The sequence below is a fragment of the Salvelinus namaycush genome, chromosome 7, assembly GCF_016432855.1.
Source record: "Salvelinus namaycush isolate Seneca chromosome 7, SaNama_1.0, whole genome shotgun sequence".
In the NCBI taxonomy this organism is placed as follows: domain Eukaryota; kingdom Metazoa; phylum Chordata; class Actinopteri; order Salmoniformes; family Salmonidae; genus Salvelinus; species Salvelinus namaycush.
In genome coordinates this window covers 50,951,982-50,970,322 of record NC_052313.1, presented here as the reverse complement: position 1 = coordinate 50,970,322, position 18,341 = coordinate 50,951,982, and the positions used below count along the sequence as shown (strand labels likewise).

The 18,341-nt window shown below is 44.9% G+C and overlaps 1 protein-coding gene across 1 annotated transcript in view; it reads left to right on the top strand.

The window, feature by feature from the left end:
* The window catches only part of LOC120051386 (leucine-rich repeat flightless-interacting protein 2-like), a 50,750-nt gene extending 34,366 nt beyond the window's left edge, over nt 1-16,384 (top strand). The window contains exons 4-11 of the mRNA XM_038998226.1: nt 6,896-6,931; nt 7,046-7,171; nt 7,427-7,690; nt 8,504-8,633; nt 13,725-13,889; nt 14,031-14,110; nt 14,371-14,475; nt 14,662-16,384. Coding sequence (XP_038854154.1) covers nt 6,896-6,931; nt 7,046-7,171; nt 7,427-7,690; nt 8,504-8,633; nt 13,725-13,889; nt 14,031-14,110; nt 14,371-14,475; nt 14,662-14,772 — 1,017 coding nt within the window. The 3' untranslated portion in view covers nt 14,773-16,384. The remainder of the gene's footprint in view (nt 1-6,895; nt 6,932-7,045; nt 7,172-7,426; nt 7,691-8,503; nt 8,634-13,724; nt 13,890-14,030; nt 14,111-14,370; nt 14,476-14,661) is intronic.
* The last annotated feature ends 1,957 nt before the right edge of the window (nt 16,385-18,341 follow it).

Below are 18,341 nucleotides of genomic sequence, written 5' to 3'. Positions count from 1 at the left end.
TCTCCTTCACGTCTCATCCCTCTTTCCATTTCCCAATGCTGCTCCACCTTTTCCCATTTCCTTTTTCCCCTCCTTACTTCCCTACCCACTCAATCTCTCCCTCCTTCCCTACCCACTCAACCTCTCCTTTCCTTCTTCCCTACCTTCTCACCCTCTCCTTTCCTCCTTCCCTACCCACTCACTCACTCACCCTCTCCCTCCTTCCCTACCCACTCACCCTCTCCTTTCCTCCTTTCCTACCCACTCAACCTCTCCCTTCTTCCCTACCCACTCACCCCCTCCTTCCCTACCCACTCAACTTCTCCCTCCTTCCCTACCCACTCAACCTCACCCTCCTGTTGGTTTCTTAGAATGACAGAATAGGAGATTCTCAAAACGTAGAGCTTTTTCCAGTTGTACATACTAGATAGAATCACTGTTGTTTATCACTTACAGTAGAATGTTGGATTGTTTCCCTCTCTGTCCATCTTCAGCCCTCCATGCTCTTTATTGATGGCCCACGCACCCAGAGTCACAGGGTTGGTTCCTCTTTCCTATGACCTCTGACCCTTCACCACCTGTTTAGACAGTAGATAGATAGATCTGTGATGTGTCATTGCTAGTGTCATTATAAGGCATGTGAGAATGGTTTGGCAGAGGGGCTAGATGTTATCAAGACCCACATACAGTCCTGGCCCTAAAAGTTACATTTCCAAAACATTTTGATGTGTTAAGGAGAACGTGAGACAGTAAGCTGAGTTGCAGAAGTACAGTGGTGTCTTCAAGGTGGCATGCTATAAGACTGGTCCTTTTCCTGCATGATTACTGAGATGGATGTGTATGTGTGCGTGCGTGCGTGAGGTGTAGTCTGATCCAGTGTGTATGTGTTTGTGAGGTGAAGTCTGATGCAGTGTGTTTGTGTGTGTGTGATTGTGATTGTGAGTTGAAGTCTGATCCAGAGCGTGTATGTATGCGTGTGTTTGTGAGGTGAAGTCTGATGCAGTGTGTGTGTGTCTCTCTCCTATCTACAGGGCTCTGTGTGTGACGAGGCTGTGCAGAGTAGCACACGGCGCTTTAGTGGCTCCATCTCTCGCGGTGTAAGAAGCGCTGACGCCCCCTCTCTTACCCTGAGGGAGGTTGCTTGGCATGCCCCCTGTGGCAACATGGGACTGCATAGTCCAGCGGTGGTCAACCCTCCTCCTGGAGAGATACGAGCTACTGGGTATGCAGGCTTTTGATCCAGCCCTGCTCTAACATGATTCAGCTAATCAACACCCAGATGAGCAGCTGATTAGTAGAACCATTTGTATTGGAGCAGGTCTGGAGCAAAAGCCTACACATCCAATAGGTTTCTGGGAAGACAGTTGGCCAGCCCTGGCCATAGTCTGTCTGCATGACAGTGTTGTCAGTCTCTACTTCTATCAGGGTCAGTGGTGTCTTCTGTTTTTATCAGACACACCAAACAAGGAATCCTTCTTTAACTCGTTGTATTCCACTAATTCCCACCCTGTCTTGTGTGTTGATGACTTTTGGAAACACAGTGCAAAGTCCTAGTGAGATTGTGTGGGGTTTTCAAGTATGTCTGGAATTGTGGTTGTTGTGACGGTTTTCAAATCAAAAGGGAGGCTTGAATAGACAGCATGCATGTAATGTATCACTGTGTTACCCTGATGAGGGGGCCTTGCTTGGCATGCCCCATGTGCCAACGTGGAATTGCATTGTGGGGTCGACCCACCCTCCTCTTGAAGCGATACTAGCGGCAGGCTGGGTGTGCAGGCTTTTATTCCAGCCCTGCTTGAACACACCTGATTCTCTCCAGTAGGAGGGTTGGCCACCCCAGGAGAAGTCTGCATGACAGTGTCGTCACCCCACTACTTCTTTCTATTGGGGTTTCTTGTTTCTTTCCCACCTGTGGATTTCAGACTTCCAGAAGAAGGAATCCATGTTTTCAGTTAGCTGTATTCAACCAATAACCATCCTGAATTATCTTACAGTGCGTCTTGTGTGTCGATGACCTTTGCAAACACTGTGTCAAGTCACAGTTTGATTGTGACTTTGTTGCGTGGGGTTTGCAGTATGTCTACAATGGTGGAGAGTGGAGCGTACGCATGGAATTGTATGTGTCTGGGTTTTTGATGTGTGGGAGGGTTGTCTTTGGTCTAACAGGGCCTGGTTGACTTGTCTATCAATGTATTCCCTTGTCTCTCCAGCTCTGTCTGTCCCTGCTTCCGCTCTGTCTGTCCCTGCTTCCGCTCAGTCTGTCCCTGCTTCCGCTCAGTCTGTCCCTGCTTCCGATCTGTCTGTCCCTGCTTCCGCTCAGTCTGTCCCTGCTTCAGCTCAGTCTGTCCCTGCTTCCCTTCTGTCTGTCCCTGCTTCCCTTCTGTCTGTCCCTGCTTCCCTTCTGTCTGTCCCTGCTTCAGCTCTGTCTATCCCTGCTTCAGCTCTGTCTGTCCCTGCTTCCGCTCTGTCTGTCCCTGCTTCCGCTCTGTCTGTCCCTGCTTCCGCTCTGTCTGTCCCTGCTTCCGCTCAGTCTGTCCCTGCTTCCGCTCTGTCTGTCCCTGCTTCCGCTCAGTCTGTCCCTGCTTCCGCTCAGTCTGTCCCTGCTTCCGCTCAGTCTGTCCCTGCTTCTGCTCTGTCTGTCCCTGCTTCAGCTCTGTCTGTCCCTGCTTCCGCTCTGTCTGTCCCTGCTTCCGCTCTGTCTGTCCCTGCTTCCGCTCAGTCTGTCCCTGCTTCAGCTCAGTCTGTCCCTGCTTCCCTTCTGTCTGTCCCTGCTTCAGCTCTGTCTGTCCCTGCTTCCGCTCTATCTGTCCCTGCTTCAGCTCTGTCTGTCCCTGCTTCCGCTCTGTCTGTCCCTGCTTCCGCTCTGTCTGTCCCTGCTTCCGCTCTGTCTGTCCCTGCTTCCGCTCTGTCTGTCCCTGCTTCCGCTCTGTCTGTCCCTGCTTCCGCTCTGTCTGTCCCTGCTTCCGCTCTGTCTGTCCCTGCTTCAGCTCTGTCTGTCCCTGCTTCAGCTCTGTCTGTCCCTGCTTCCGCTCTGTCTGTCCCTGCTTCCGCTCTGTCTGTCCCTGCTTCCGCTCTGTCTGTCCCTGCTTCCGCTCTGTCTGTCCCTGCTTCCGCTCAGTCTGTCCCTGCTTCCGCTCAGTCTGTCCCTGCTTCCGCTCAGTCTGTCCCTGCTTCCGCTCAGTCTGTCCCTGCTTCCGCTCAGTCTGTCCCTGCTTCCGCTCTGTCTGTCCCTCCTTCAGCTCTGTCTGTCCCTCCTTCAGCTCTGTCTGTCCCTGCTTCCGCTCTGTCTGTCCCTGCTTCCGCTCTGTCTGTCCCTGCTTCCGCTCTGTCTGTCCCTGCTTCCGCTCTGTCTGTCCCTGCTTCCGCTCTGTCTGTCCCTGCTTCCGCTCTGTCTGTCCCTGCTTCAGCTCTGTCTGTCCCTGCTTCAGCTCTGTCTGTCCCTGCTTCAGCTCTGTCTGTCCCTGCTTCAGCTCTGTCTGTCCCTGCTTCCGCTCTGTCTGTCCCTCCTTCCGCTCTGTCTGTCCCTCCTTCCGCTCTGTCTGTCCCTGCTTCCGCTCTGTCTGTCCCTGCTTCAGCTCTGTCTGTCCCTGCTTCCGCTCTGTCTGTCCCTGCTTCCGCTCTGTCTGTCCCTGCTTCCGCTCTGTCTGTCCCTGCTTCCGCTCTGTCTGTCCCTGCTTCCGCTCTGTCTGTCCCTGCTTCCGCTCTGTCTGTCCCTGCTTCCGCTCTGTCTGTCCCTGCTTCCGCTCTGTCTGTCCCTGCTTCCGCTCTGTCTGTCCCTGCTTCCGCTCTGTCTGTCCCTGCTTCCGCTCTGTCTGTCCCTGCTTCCGCTCTGTCTGTCCCTGCTTCCGTTCAGTCTGTCCCTGCTTCCGCTCTGTCTGTCCCTGCTTCCGCTCTGTCTGTCCCTGCTTCAGCTCTGTCTGTCCCTGCTTCAGCTCTGTCTGTCCCTGCTTCAGCTCTGTCTGTCCCTGCTTCAGCTCTGTCTGTCCCTGCTTCCGCTCTGTCTGTCCCTGCTTCCGCTCTGTCTGTCCCTGCTTCCGCTCTGTCTGTCCCTGCTTCCGCTCTGTCTGTCCCTGCTTCCGCTCTGTCTGTCCCTGCTTGCTGACTGACAAACTCTGTGACTAACGTCTCTCTCTCTTTTTCATTTCCTTCTCTTTTCCTATTTTATCCATCTTCTTTTTATGCCAGCCTTCAGACTACAGTGGTTTTCTGGGCTCCAACTCTCGGGCCTCGTCCAGGGCCAGCTCTGCCCGTGCCAGCCCAGTGGTGAGCTCTCTTCACTGGTCACTCCCTCTAACCCGCAGCCTTCTTTAGGCCTAGTCCTTACATCCCTTTCTCTGTTCTCTATTCTGTTAAATGACTGCCCACTTATTATCATCCCAATGAAGAGTGTATTGTCCAGAGAACTGAACTCTATGGTCTGTCCTGTGTGTCCTCTGCACCAAGGTAATGCTCATAGACAGCTGACAGTGCTCAGGTTCCTTATGCCCCTTGGTGGACATTACAAAGACTGCAGCTTTGGTACAAGCAAAGAATATATGGTCCCGACCTGGCCAATGTGAGGTGGGCCTCTGTGTGGACGCATTGGTGTGTGGGTGACACTGACAACTAACATGCAGCCTGGACTGGAGTGGATATGATATGACTAACTCTGTAGTGTCCAGTGGATATGATATGACTAACTCTGTAGTGTCCAGTGATATGATTAACTGTAGTGTCCAGTGAATATGATATGACTGACTCTGTAGTGTCCAGTGGATATGATATGACTAACTCTGTAGTGTCCAGTGATATGATTAACTGTAGTGTCCAGTGAATATGATATGACTGACTCTGTAGTGTCCAGTGGATATGATAAGATTAACTCTGTAGTCTCAGTGGATATGATATGATTAACTCTGTAGTGTCCAGTGATATGATTAACTGAAGTGTCCAGTGGATATGATATGACTAACTCTGTAGTGTCCAGTGGATATGATATGACTAACTCTGTAGTGTCCAGTGGATATGATAAGATTAACTCTGTAGTGTCCAGTGGATATGATATGATTAACTCTGTAGTGTCCAGTGGATATGATATTATTAACTCTGTAGTGTCCAGTGGATATGATAAGATTAACTCTGTAGTGTCCAGTGGATATGATAAGATTAACTCTGTAGTGTCCAGTGGATATGATATGATTAACTCTGTAGTGTCCAGTGGATATGATAAGATTAACTCTGTAGTCTCCAGTGGATATGATATGACTAACTCTGTAGTCTCAGTGGATATGATATGATTAACTCTGTAGTCTCCAGTGGATATGATATGACTAACTCTGTAGTCTCAGTGGATATGATATGATTAACTCTGTAGTGTCCAGTGGATATGATATGATTAACTCTGTAGTCTCAGTGGATATGATAAGATTAACTCTGTAGTCTCCAGTGGATATGATATGACTAACTCTGTAGTGTCCAGTGGATATGATGTGATTAACTCTGTAGTGTCCAGTGGATATGATGTGATTAACTCTGTAGTCTCAGTGGATATGATAAGATTAACTCTGTAGTCTCCAGTGGATATGATATGATTAACTCTGTAGTCTCCAGTGGATATGATAAGATTAACTCTGTAGTGTCCAGTGGATATGATATGACTAACTCTGTAGTCTCCAGTGGATATGATATGATTAACTCTGTAGTGTCCAGTGGATATGATATGATTAACTCTGTAGTGTCCAGTGGATATGATATGACTAACTCTGTAGTCTCCAGTGGATATGATATGATTAACTCTGTAGTGTCCAGTGGATATGATATGATTAACTCTGTAGTCTCCAGTGGATATGATATGATTAACTCTGTAGTCTCAGTGGATATGATATGATTAACTCTGTAGTCTCAGTGGATATGATATGATTAACTCTGTAGTGTCCAGTGGATATGATATGACTAACTCTGTAGTCTCCAGTGGATATGATATGATTAACTCTGTAGTGTCCAGTGGATATGATATGACTAACTCTGTAGTCTCCAGTGGATATGATATGATTAACTCTGTAGTGTCCAGTGGATACGATAAACTCTGTCGTGTCCAGTGGATAGGACTAACTCTGTAGTCTCCAGTGGATATGATATGACTAACTCTGTAGTCTCCAGTGGATATGATTAACTGTAGTGTCCAGTGAATATGATATGACTAACTCTGTAGTGTCCAGTGGATATGATATGACTAACTCTGTAGTCTCCAGTGGATATGATATGACTAACTCTGTAGTCTCCAGTGGATATGATGTGATTAACTCTGTAGTCTCCAGTGGATATGATAAGATTAACTCTGTAGTCTCAGTGGATATGATAAACTCTGTAGTGTCCAGTGGATAGGACTAACTCTGTAGTGTCTAGTGGATATGACTAATTTAATTATGTAGTCTCCAGTGAACATGATGTGATTAACTCTGTAGTGTCCAGTGGATATGATATGACTAACTCTGTAGTGTCCAGTGGATAGGACTAACTCTGTAGGGTCTAGTGGATATGACTAATTTAATTATGTAGTCTCCAGTGAACATGATGTGATTAACTCTGTAGTGTCCAGTGGATATGATATGACTAACTCTGTAGTGTCCAGTGGATATGATATGACTAACTCTGTAGTGTCCAGTGGATATGATATGACTAACTCTGTAGTGTCCAGTGGATATGATATGACTAACTCTGTAGTGTCCAGTGGTTCCGTGGTTCAGAATCAGATGGGGTTCCAGAGAGGGTTAATGACTCTAAAGATGTTTGTTGTGATGCAGTGTGTGGATATACAGAGACGGATACAGTATGGGCATGGCCTCGATTTATGGTGTGTCAATCAACTAAATTAGTGACATTGTAAATATGTGTATCTCCTCTCCTGAGAGTAACCAAGTTGTTTTTCCCTCTACAGGTGGAGGAGAGATCAGACAGGGACTTCCCGGAAAAGGTACGGGTCACACACCTGATCTGAAACTCTAGCTTTTAATGTATTAAAGATGAAGTAGGGAATATGGCTGTTGTGAAACAGCCTTCAAGACGGCCCTGTCTTGTTTCCTCCCAGGGTTCCAGGACTGCCTCTACCCTCTCAGCAGCCACTCTAGCATCGCTGGGCGGGCCCTCCTCTCGCAGAGGCAGCTGTGACACCTCTATCTCAGTAGAGACAGAGGCCTCCATTCGAGAGATAAAGGTAGGACCATAGAGATACTTCTATGAGTAGGACCATACAGTATATCTGAGAAAGAGATGTTCCATGGTCTACAGTCCATGTTTTTAGAATTATTTTGTTGACTCCAGAAACACGATTATTACAGTAAGTATTCCACGGTTGAAGACGAACAACGTCTGCGTAGTTGTTGTTGAGATACTAACTGCTTAACTGTTTTGCTTTGTTTCTCCCCTGACCTCTCACCCCTCCACTGTCCTCCATTTTGTCTCTCAACAGGACTCCCTGGTGGAGTCTGAGGAGAAGTACCGTAAGGCCATGGTGTCCAACGCCCAGCTACACAACGAGAAGTCCAACCTCATGTACCAGGTGGACACGCTGAAGGACTCGCTCATTGAGCTGGAGGAGCAGCTGTACGAGTCTAAACGAGAGTACAACGACAAGGCCAAGGAGTTTGAGAGGGAGAGACACGCCCACAGTGTTCTGCAGCGCCAGTTTAACGAGATGAGAGAGACGCTGAAACAGAGTGAAGAACTGCTAACCGTGAGTACTCAGGTCATCACAAAGACTTCCTGCTAACAACAATACGGTAACAAAAACAGTACTTCCTCTCAGAACATAACACTAACATAGATCTAACTTAGGCCTCTTGCTAAACTTGCTGTAGTCTCTTTTCCTGCTGCATACTCTCTGCATGCTGATTGTCCCTCCCTTCTCCTCTGTCCCTTCTTCTCCTCCATCTTGCTTTCGTCCCGTGGCCAGGAGGTGGGCCAGCTCCGTCTCAAACGGGACAGCTGTGTTAGGGAGATCTCCGACCTGCAGGAGACCCTCGGATGGAAGGAGAAAAAGATTGGGGTACGCTCGCGGAATAGAGGGTGAACCTCAAACTGTTAGCCGCATTATTGCTCCAGGAAGTTCTACAGAAAACGCTTCCATTCCTCTGTCAGCTACTCAAGTTTAACGCTCCAAACTAACCAAGACATTTCCACTGTATCTCTTTTTTCCCCTCAATGCTTCTCTCCCTTCTTTACCCACTTTTCCTCCTCCTCCTCCTCCTCCTCCTCCCCCTGCTGCTGCTGCTTGGGTATGGCTCAGGCCTTAGAGAGGCAGAGGGAATTCTCAGACGCCGGCGCGCGGGATGAGCGGGATAAGCTCAGGGATCAGGTGGTCCACCTCAAAGACACTCTGAAGGTACAGCACCTTGAAGTACTGCTGAGTGAAGGTTTCCTCATCATGACTTCAAAGAGGGCCTCCATGCACATGTCAGCAAACACTAGAACAATAGGAAGTTCTAATGGGCAAAAGACTTTCTGAAAGATTATTCAGATTTATTTTGCTCGTTCTCTCCCAAATCAGAAAAATGGGATAGTGCTGTCACCTGAAGTAACCACCAATGGGGATGCAGGACAGATGATTGACGGGCCTCTCAGTGCAGACTCTACCTCCCGATTGGCTCAGCCATCTCATGGTGGGGAGAGCATGCTTGGTAAGAAAATAACCCACCGGTGCAATTGCTCATATCTGATCTCTGCTTATTTACCACCATCCTACTCAAATCATGTTGAATGATATTGTGCAGTCATGTTTTGTATTTGATTTGTCTTCTGTCATTTGGATGAATCACTGTTTGAAATGTCAGGGTTATGTTTGTGTTGCATGATGGGATACAAAACGAGGATGGTTGGCTTTCTTTTTCTTTTTTCTGATGTCATTGTTTTGCAGTATTGTCCTCCGTGGGATTATCATCATAATGTTAATTAATCCTGTTGAGTCAGTTGCTGATTCTGCATTCTAATTCAGCCGGGATCAAGGCCTTGATTGTATTCTCTACAAATGGCTCCAAATTAATTCCCCTCCAGCAATCATTGAATTTCCGTGCTTGCAATCTCAGACGCTGAAGAATGACCTGTGTTTGGCCCTCCAATCTATTCCCTGTGATCTTCCAGGCGAAGCACCAGAGATGCAGTTGGACCATGGCGAGGTGAGGACACCAGGGGGAAGCAGACTTCTACATGAGGCTGACAACTACTCACATGACCAGGAGAGGGCACTACTGGAGATAGACTCTTCTGACAAGTTGAACCAAGACAAGTTGAATGACAGCCTGCAGCAACAAACAGACATTGAAGCAGAGCAGTCCAAGTACTGTAACCAAGAGACCCAGGTGGATGTTGCTGCACCTGAAGAAGCCATTTTGGTGCATTTTGGTGACAAAGAGACTCAGGTTGAATATGAAGTAGAGAAACCCCAATACTGCGACACAGAAACCCTGGTGGAACCTGCTGAACTTGAGGGAGACATTTTGGTTCAAAAGGAAAATACAGATGGTAGCGGTGACAATGGAGATGGGGTGAATCAAAGAGGATTTGAACCAGAATCTCTGGAACAGGCAGAGAATGAGGAAAACAGTGGAGAAAGTAACAAGGAAGCTGTACCAGTAAGCGGTGGCACTGACGGACAATGTGAGGAAAACACAAACCTCGAGAATGGACGGGAAAACACAGAGCTTCTCACAGCTATGTCTACTAACTTTGAAGAACAGGACATCTCTGGCCCAACTCTCTGTGTTGAGACAGAGGCCACTCTTAGTCAAATCCAAAGTGAATCTCAAAGTGACCTGCAAGGAGAGAACACCCAGGAGTATGATCCTGGGACTAAAGATCAAGTCATTCCAGAAAACTCAAGGATCACGGAATCTGAGATGATGAAGATGATTCTGAGGATTTCTGTATGTCTAGGGGAGGCAAAGACCAGCCCAAATCACATCTCTCAGGGATCATTAAACAAAACAGAAACAATAGGGATGAAGATGAAGAATAAACCAGGGCATCAGGCAGAGACTGGCCAAGTAACATCTACTGGAACATCTGCTGTCTCATCTACAGTCTCTATTGAACTGTTTATCTCTGAATGTCCTGACGAGGTTGGAATCAAGACAGATCAGCTCATAATAAACACGTTAAGTGAATTTGAGAAAGATGGACAGAATTCTCTAGAACTTCAGCAACATAAGAATGATCATTTCAGTACAGAAAGCTCTGTGGAAACTGTGCCAAAGATCACAGACTCTGACGGACAGAAATTATCTGAGAGGGCTGAAGAGCTGGAGTCGAGTTCAGTGGAGAGCAAGCCAGATCAGATTTGGCAGGAATCTCTATGTGGCATGAAGGAAGATGAACCAAATAACAAAGAGCTTCAGGCAAAGGAGCCCCCATCCACTATCTCTGACAAAACGGTAACACCTATCATAACAGAGGGGAAGACTAAACTAGACAAACAGGTGATCCCTGATTTACCAGAGAGGCTAGAGACCAGCTTAGAAATGACCTTACCAGGAGTTCAAGGTGATCAGAAGATGGATGTAGCAGAATCAAGGGAGAAACAAGGATGTACCTGTAAATGTATATGTAAACTATCCGAGAGTGATCAGGTACTGACGGAAAACTCACTGGATGTAGCTATAACTCAGAGGATCAGCGACTCTAGTGGAGAGGTTATCTCGGACAGGACAGAGGAGGTAGAGCCCAGCCCAGACAGGATCAGGTCAGAATCACCCAGTTGTGTAGAGAGAGAAGAATGGTGCATCATTGAGGAGAACATCTATGAGGAGAATCTCCAGCAGGAAGCCATTCAGGAGGAGCAACAGACAGAACGGAAGGAGGCTTCAACAAGTTCACCAGCAGGGGGAGACAATGAGTTAAACGATGGGGCCACTGGATATATAGACAGTTGTGAAGAAGCCGTTCTACTTGTGAAAAAGGAGGAAACATATCTACCTGTAGAAGAAGAGCACATCAGCTCGTCACCCGGACCCTCGGCACTTGGCCAAGAGATACAGCCATTACCTGAGGCGGTGGAGGAGGAGAGAGAGCGCCCCCCAGTGGAAGAAGCCCAGAAACAGGAGAGAGGCGTAAGAAAGGGAGTAAAGGGCAATAGAAAGGGCAAAGGCAAAGATCCTTGCAAAGTAAACTAGTTGATGATCACTACTCTCAAAGTGTTATTTGATGTGTAATAGACTACTGACTGGGGTTGCAGCCAGTCTCTGTGGGTTTCTTTGTTTTACTCAAAGGAATTACATGTTTTATTTAATGACTTATTTAGTGCCTTGAATAAATGAACCATGTTGAAGAACGATTGGTTTTGTTTTATTTTGCACTATTGCACTGATTTCTGGGTTCCATGAACCTCACCAAGCTTCCATTTATGCACAGGGGACAGGATTATATTACACAACAACAATTCTGTATTGTTCATGTGTCAGGTTTTTACATGCAACATACTAGATAACAATTACATGATTAAATAGGTAATACGTGGGAGAATATATCAATCCCATGACATGTTATCTCCACTCATTTGTATGTGTCAGCTGTTTTAAACTCTTTTCATCCATACTCACAGTCCCTCCAACATACTGTACAGTATTTCAGTGGTAAGCAACTGTGTCCATATTCTCAGGTTTTCAATGAACTGCAGATTGTGATCAGTTGGGTGAAATGTTTTATAATTGCAATGAATTAAGTATATACTGTCTATTTTATATAGTCCCAGTCAAAAGTTTGGACACACCTACTCATTCCAGGGTTTTTCTTTTCTTTTTTACTATTGTCTACATTGTAGAATAATAGTGAAGACATCACAACTATGAAATAACACATATGGAATCATGTAGTAAAAAAGTGTTAAACAAATTAAAATATTGTTTATATTTGAGATTCTTCAAAGTAGCCACTCTTTGAATTGATGACAGCTTTGCACACTCTTGGCATTCTCTCAACCAGCGTCATGAGGTAGTCACCTGTAATGCATTTAAATGAACAGGTGTGCCATGTTAAAAGTTCATTTGTGGAATTTCTTTCCTTTTTAATGCGTTTGAGCCAATCAGTTGTGTTGTGACAAGGTTGGGGTGGTGTACAGAAGATAGCCAAATAGTTAAAGACCAAGTCCATATTATGGCAAGAACAGCTCAAATAAGCAAAGAGAAACGACAGTCCATCATTACTTTAAGACATGAAGATCAGTCAATCCGGAAAATTTCAAGAACGTTTTACATTTCTTCAAGTGCAGTCACAAAAACCATCAAGCACTATGATGAAACTGGCTCTCATGAGGACCGCCACAGGAAAGGAAGACCCAGAGTTACCTCTGCTGCAGATAAAAAACGTATTATTTAAAATGTTACCTTTATTTAACTAGGCAAGTCAGTTATGAACAAATTCTTAATTTCAATGACAGCCTAGGAACAGTGGGTTAACTGCCCTGTTCAGGGGCAGAATGACAGATTTTTACCTTGTCAGCTCAGGGATTTGATCTTGCAACCTTTCAGTTACAAGTCCAACACTCTAACCACTAGGCTACCTGCCACCCCGAGAATAAGTTCATTAGAGTTACCAGCCTCAGAAATTGCAGCCCAAATAGATGCTTCACAGATTTCAAGTAACAGACACATCTCAACATCAACTGTTCAGAGGAGACTGTGTGAATCAGGCCTTCATGGTTGAATTGCTGCAAAGAAACCACTACTACAGGACACCAATAATAAGAAGAGACTTGCTTGGGCCAAGAAACACTAGCAATGGACATTAGACTGGTGGAAATCTGTCCTTTGGTCTGATGAGTCCAAATTTGCGAAAACATTTTTTTTTTTTTTTTTTTGGTTCCAACCGCAGTGTCTTTGTGAGAAGCAGAGTAGGTGAATGGATGATCTCCGTATATGTGGTTCCCACCATGAAGCATGGAAGAGGGGGTGTGATGGTGCTTTGTCGGTGACACTGTCAGTGAATTATTTATAATTAAAGGCACACTTAACCAGCATGGCTACCACAGCATTCTGCAGTGATATGCAATCCCATCTGGTTTGCACTTAGTGGGACTATCATTTGTTTTTCAACAGGACAATGACCCATCACACCTCCAGGCTGTGTAAGGGCTATTTTACCAAGGAGAGTGATGGAGTGCGCATCCGATGACCTAGCCTCCACAATCACCCGACCTCAACCCAATTGAAATGGTTTGGGATGAGTTGGACCGCAGTGAAGGAAAAGCAGCAACAAGTGCCCAGCATATGTGGGAACTCCTTCAAGGCTGTTGGAAAAGCATTCCTCATGAAGCTGGTTGAGAGAATGCCAAGAGTGTGCAAAGCTCTCATCAAGGCAAAGGGTGGCTACTTTGAAGAATCTAAAATATAGTTTGATTTGTTTAACACTTTTTTGGTTACTACATGATTCCATATGTGTTATTTCATAGTTGTGATGTCTTCACTATTATTCTACAATGTAGAAAAAAGTCTAAATAAAGAAAAACCCTTGAATGAGTAGGTGTGTCCAAACTTTTGACTGGTACTGTGTATATATATATATAAAAAAATCTGGGGAATTAAGTACAATGTGTTGTATCTATTAAAAAAATAATACAGATTAGAAACTAAAAAACAAGGCTGTTAATTGAACCGTGTGGTAAATGTTGACGTACAAAACTACTCTATTACTGACCTCGACTACTCAAACTACCCTTTTACTAACCAACTGTTAGAATTTCATGCTGCTGATTCAAAGTCAGCTGTCTGGTTGTATTGCAGAAGTCAGACTGAGGAAAATAGTTGATGAGAGGGAGAGTTTAGCTGATCAGGTGAAGAGGCTGAAGTCTCAGCTGGAGGGGAAACAGAGGAACGGGACAGAGGGTTTGAGTCCTGAGGAGGACGGACTTGAGAACGGCATGGACCCCCACATCCTCGACTTACAGAGTGAGTCACATCTCACGTTTACTAAGACAGATCTAGCCTTTTACCTGGCTGTCTCCCTAGTGTACTTTGTCAAGTGTGTGAGTGTAGTATACATTATGAAACCTATACAACATCCTTCTATCTTTATTTCTTCTTCTACAGGGGATGCCAACCGGCAAATCAGTGACCTCAAGTTTAAACTGGTGAAATCAGAACAGGAAGTCACAGCCCTGGAACAGAATGTAAGTACCGTTTTAGTTCCTAGACAGAGGAAGACCTGTATGACTATATCCATGAAACACCTGACCAATCACGTTCCTCATGGTAAACGTGAGATAATAAGCAGTATCTTGTACAGTCTGGGTTGGAGACTATTGACCATTTGCTCCACTAGGAGCTCCATGGAATATGTCGCGTAAGTCATGTGTTCAGTCTAGTATGAGGCATATCACATTTCATCCATCAATCTATTTATTCACCCCCTAATTTCTCTCTTGGCCAGATCATCCGGTTGGAGGGTCAGGTGACTCGTTACAAGTCGGCCTCTGAGAGCGCAGAGAAAGTAGAGGACGAGCTCAAAGTGGAGAAACGCAAGCTACAGAGAGAGGTAGGCTACTATAATGTCAGGTTTACAAAAACAACCAAAGAATCACAGAACCCACAAGTCATTGGGTCATATCTAGTATGTCAACCCCACATTTTTTTGCATGAAGTCTACGCCAGGTATACGTTGTTGCCTTTAGGTTGCTTCTCCCCTCTCAAACTCTAAACTTTTTCTCTCCATTCTCTCTAGCTGAGGTCTGCCCTGGACAGGATTGATGAGCTGGAGGCCAGTAACAGCCACCTGGCCAAGCGCCTGGAGAAGATGAAGGCTAATCGGAGCGCCCTATTGGCCCAGCAGTGATGTACTTATTGGTTGTCATGGCTATTTGCATCTCTGACCTCCCTATGATCTTTGAACTTTGATCTATCAGGCATTCTATTAACACACACCCAGAAAATTCAAACCAAGCGAGGACTTGCTGGAGCAAAAGCTTCAATGAAACATATCCACACATATTGTAATCCCAGATTCATTCAGTGTTGTGCCCATCTGTACAGTATATCCAGTGATTCACCAAGAGACACAGAGGGAACGTGTTACTGACCCTGGGAACACTCCTCACTGACTGTGACCGAGGCTGGACTCCTCAACTAACTTGTGAAGGGGGAATATTCTGCACAAACGGACAGCAAAGAGGACCTATCCTCCTCCAATAGCTCTTAAGAGGACCTATCCTCCTCCAATAGCTCTTAAGAGGACCTATCCTCTCATAGCTCTTATGTCGCCCTGTGCCATGATTACCCCTAAAGCATTTCTTCCCAATCATTAATCTCTCTCTGTTCTCTGTAACACGTGGCACTATCTCTCTGTGCTACTTGGGGTCCATGTCTGCTCCAGCAAGTTTATCCATCCACAGAGGAAGAAAGACTAAAAAGGAGTGTGTTTCATGTATAATCTTTTTTTATTGTCAATATATTTTGAAATGAAAATGCACTCTGCTCCCTCCTGTCCCCCAAGCCAAAGTCTGATGTTAATGTGTAAGGTGATGTTTATTTTTATGTTGTATATGTGTGTGTCTCCGTAGGTATATGTCAAGTACATCAGATGGGTGGAAATACACATGGCACAATATTAACTAAGCAATAAGGCCCGAGGAGGTGTGGTATATGGCCAACATACCACGGCTAAGAGCTATTTGTTGGCCATATATCACAAACCCCGAGGTGCCTTGCTATTATTAACGGGTTACCAACGTAATTAGAGTAGTAAAAATACATGTTTTGTCATAACCGTGGTATACAACGGCTGTCAGCCAATCAGCTTCCAGGGCTCGAACCACCCAGTTTATAATCAGGATTATCCTATTCATCTCATTGTTTGTGCCACGTGATGAAAATTATACTGGTACTTGAGGAAAAATATCACCAGCTTTTAACGTCTGAAATACTATGTCCTCCCTTGAGCAATTTAAACGAGTCATTGGGGAACGACAATCAGTTGAATAATGTACTTCTACTGCAACAGTTGTGGAACGTATCACATCGGCTGTCGCAGTAACACCTGATGTAAATGTTCGACAATCTGACAAACCAGATCTCATGCAGATAAAAACATCAGTTATATTCCGACATAACGGGAAGTGTTTCCTTATTATCCTGCTCCTCAGTCTCAAGCATTTCATGCCTTATTGAGGGGGAAGAAAGCATTGTTGTTCACTTGTGTTTTGTGCATTACGTTTCCCCTCCTACCCTCTATACTTTAGTTGAGCTCGGACATCTACTTTTTGGGGAACTTACATCTGTTTACATGCTTTAAAACTATTGTTATTTGTCCATGAATGAAGCTAATTGTAAACATTGTGCAATATTGGAAATGTCTTTGGGAAGGTGAGGCTGTATGGTCCTTGCTTTACTTGAGAAATGTAGAGGATGTTTGAGGTAGCATTGACATGCACCACATTAAACTAATGCAAACTCTCTACTAAAACGTTATTTGTTCACATGTGAATAGTTTTGTAAAAGATGCCTAACCCATTCATGATTTATGACAACCAGCAGAGGGAAAAGCCTGATGTCGTGCCACATTATGGGATGCTGAAGAGAAACAAGCAGAATTTCTCTTCACTTTGGACATTCAGAACATGACAGGGGAAAGTGTTTACACTGCCGTGTCATGTCTTTCTCCATTGTGGTGCGGAGCATGACTTTGGCAGGAGCTCACCAGAACTGAGTACCGGTGTTATAATACTGATGGTTTCTGAAGCTGTGCCTAGAATGGTTTAGCTCAAACGAGTGGCCGTGTCGGGGACCACAGTTGTTGAAAACTACCATTTTAGCTAACCCTATCCTTAACCTCATTCTCCTGACCGGCTACGTTAATTATTCAACTGTTGGGTTAATTCTGTTGGGTAAATTCAGGTAGGTCCCTCAGTTTCGTTTTCTTCCATTTAAGAAGACAGTCGGCGGGACCTTAGGTATTTGTTTTGTTTGTTCATGGAGATGTTTTTGCTTCTCAGCCATCCAGTTAAAATATGCAACTTTCAAAATACAGAACTCATCCATGTATGATGCATTTTGCATGATACAAAACGTAGCATACAGGGATGATTTATGTATTTTGAAGTTACACGTCATGAATACTTGATGGCTGACAAGCAGCTGGAAAGGCAGCACATGCTGTATGAAGCGTCAGCTGCAATTGGAGATTAATGTAATTACCTTCTCAGCAGCAACATGTGAATATCCACATTAAAGATACTCTGCAACAGTGCTCATTTTGATAAAAAGCTGAGGAAAAGGCCAGATATGTCACCGTTGAGGCGATACAATGCACAAACATTGGCGTAGAAAAGGCGTATATTTTGGATTCTGGTGGGGTATGACAGTTGAACTAAACTCGAGGCATTTATAGGCCCGAGATATATTCTCCAAGAATCAAATGGTGACACCATTTTAAAATAAAGGATTCTAGCGTTAAGAGTTCCGGTTCTCAGATTTTGCCGTCAATAAAAATCTGCATCAAAATTCTGTGCATCATAAAAATATAAATTATAGTTCATATTACAATTGATAACTACAGCAGGAAAGCTAAAGACAATCACTTAAAATAAATGTAAGGGCTGGAACAAGTTAATGACTGTAAAGGAAAGCCAAATCGCCTACTGTTACATATTTTAAAAAGGAAATCAGTGACTGTATAATTCACTTGTGGCATTCTTCAAGGATGGAACGTGTTTAAGCAGTACAATCAAAATTAGACTGCACAGAAAATTCTCAAAACTCATAAGGCCATAGAACCAAAAATGAGTTTGAACAAAGAGCTATGGCAGCAAGGGTTGGACTTCTGTGGTCAAGAAACTTAAGGTGGGACGCCTGAACACTACAGCACAAACACTCAACTGTACATATTGCAGTGTTATTGGGTCCATAAAGCCAAACTCTAGTACCTAGCCAGCCAGTCTACTCATAAATAAATATAAAAACTCTGTGCAATAGCATGACAGGCTTCGTGGTCTACTTCCACAATGATTATTATAGCCTAAATGACATGGTAAGACATTTAACATAAATCATAGGAAGACGTCAATGGATTTCTTACATTTTATACATCATGAATAAACACAAGTTGACACTTTCTACTATTGCATGGGAGACTCATTTTGAAGATATTCAGCCTTCTGAACCAGAAGCCATTGTTGCCAGGTAACTCGTCACAGACCCAGTCCAGTTGGATCACTCCTGCAACTCACGGAAGGGGTAGCCATCATGTTGAGGATGCTTCCCTCATATGGTGTAGTTATTCTGGAGGAGCAGAATAAACAGGAGGTTTGGATGTTGTAACATTGTCATTGAGTGGCTGCTTACATGTTCGTTGCTGATTAACCCGATCTGAGGGACCTTCTTCATTGTGGCCTCATGCACAGCAATGGA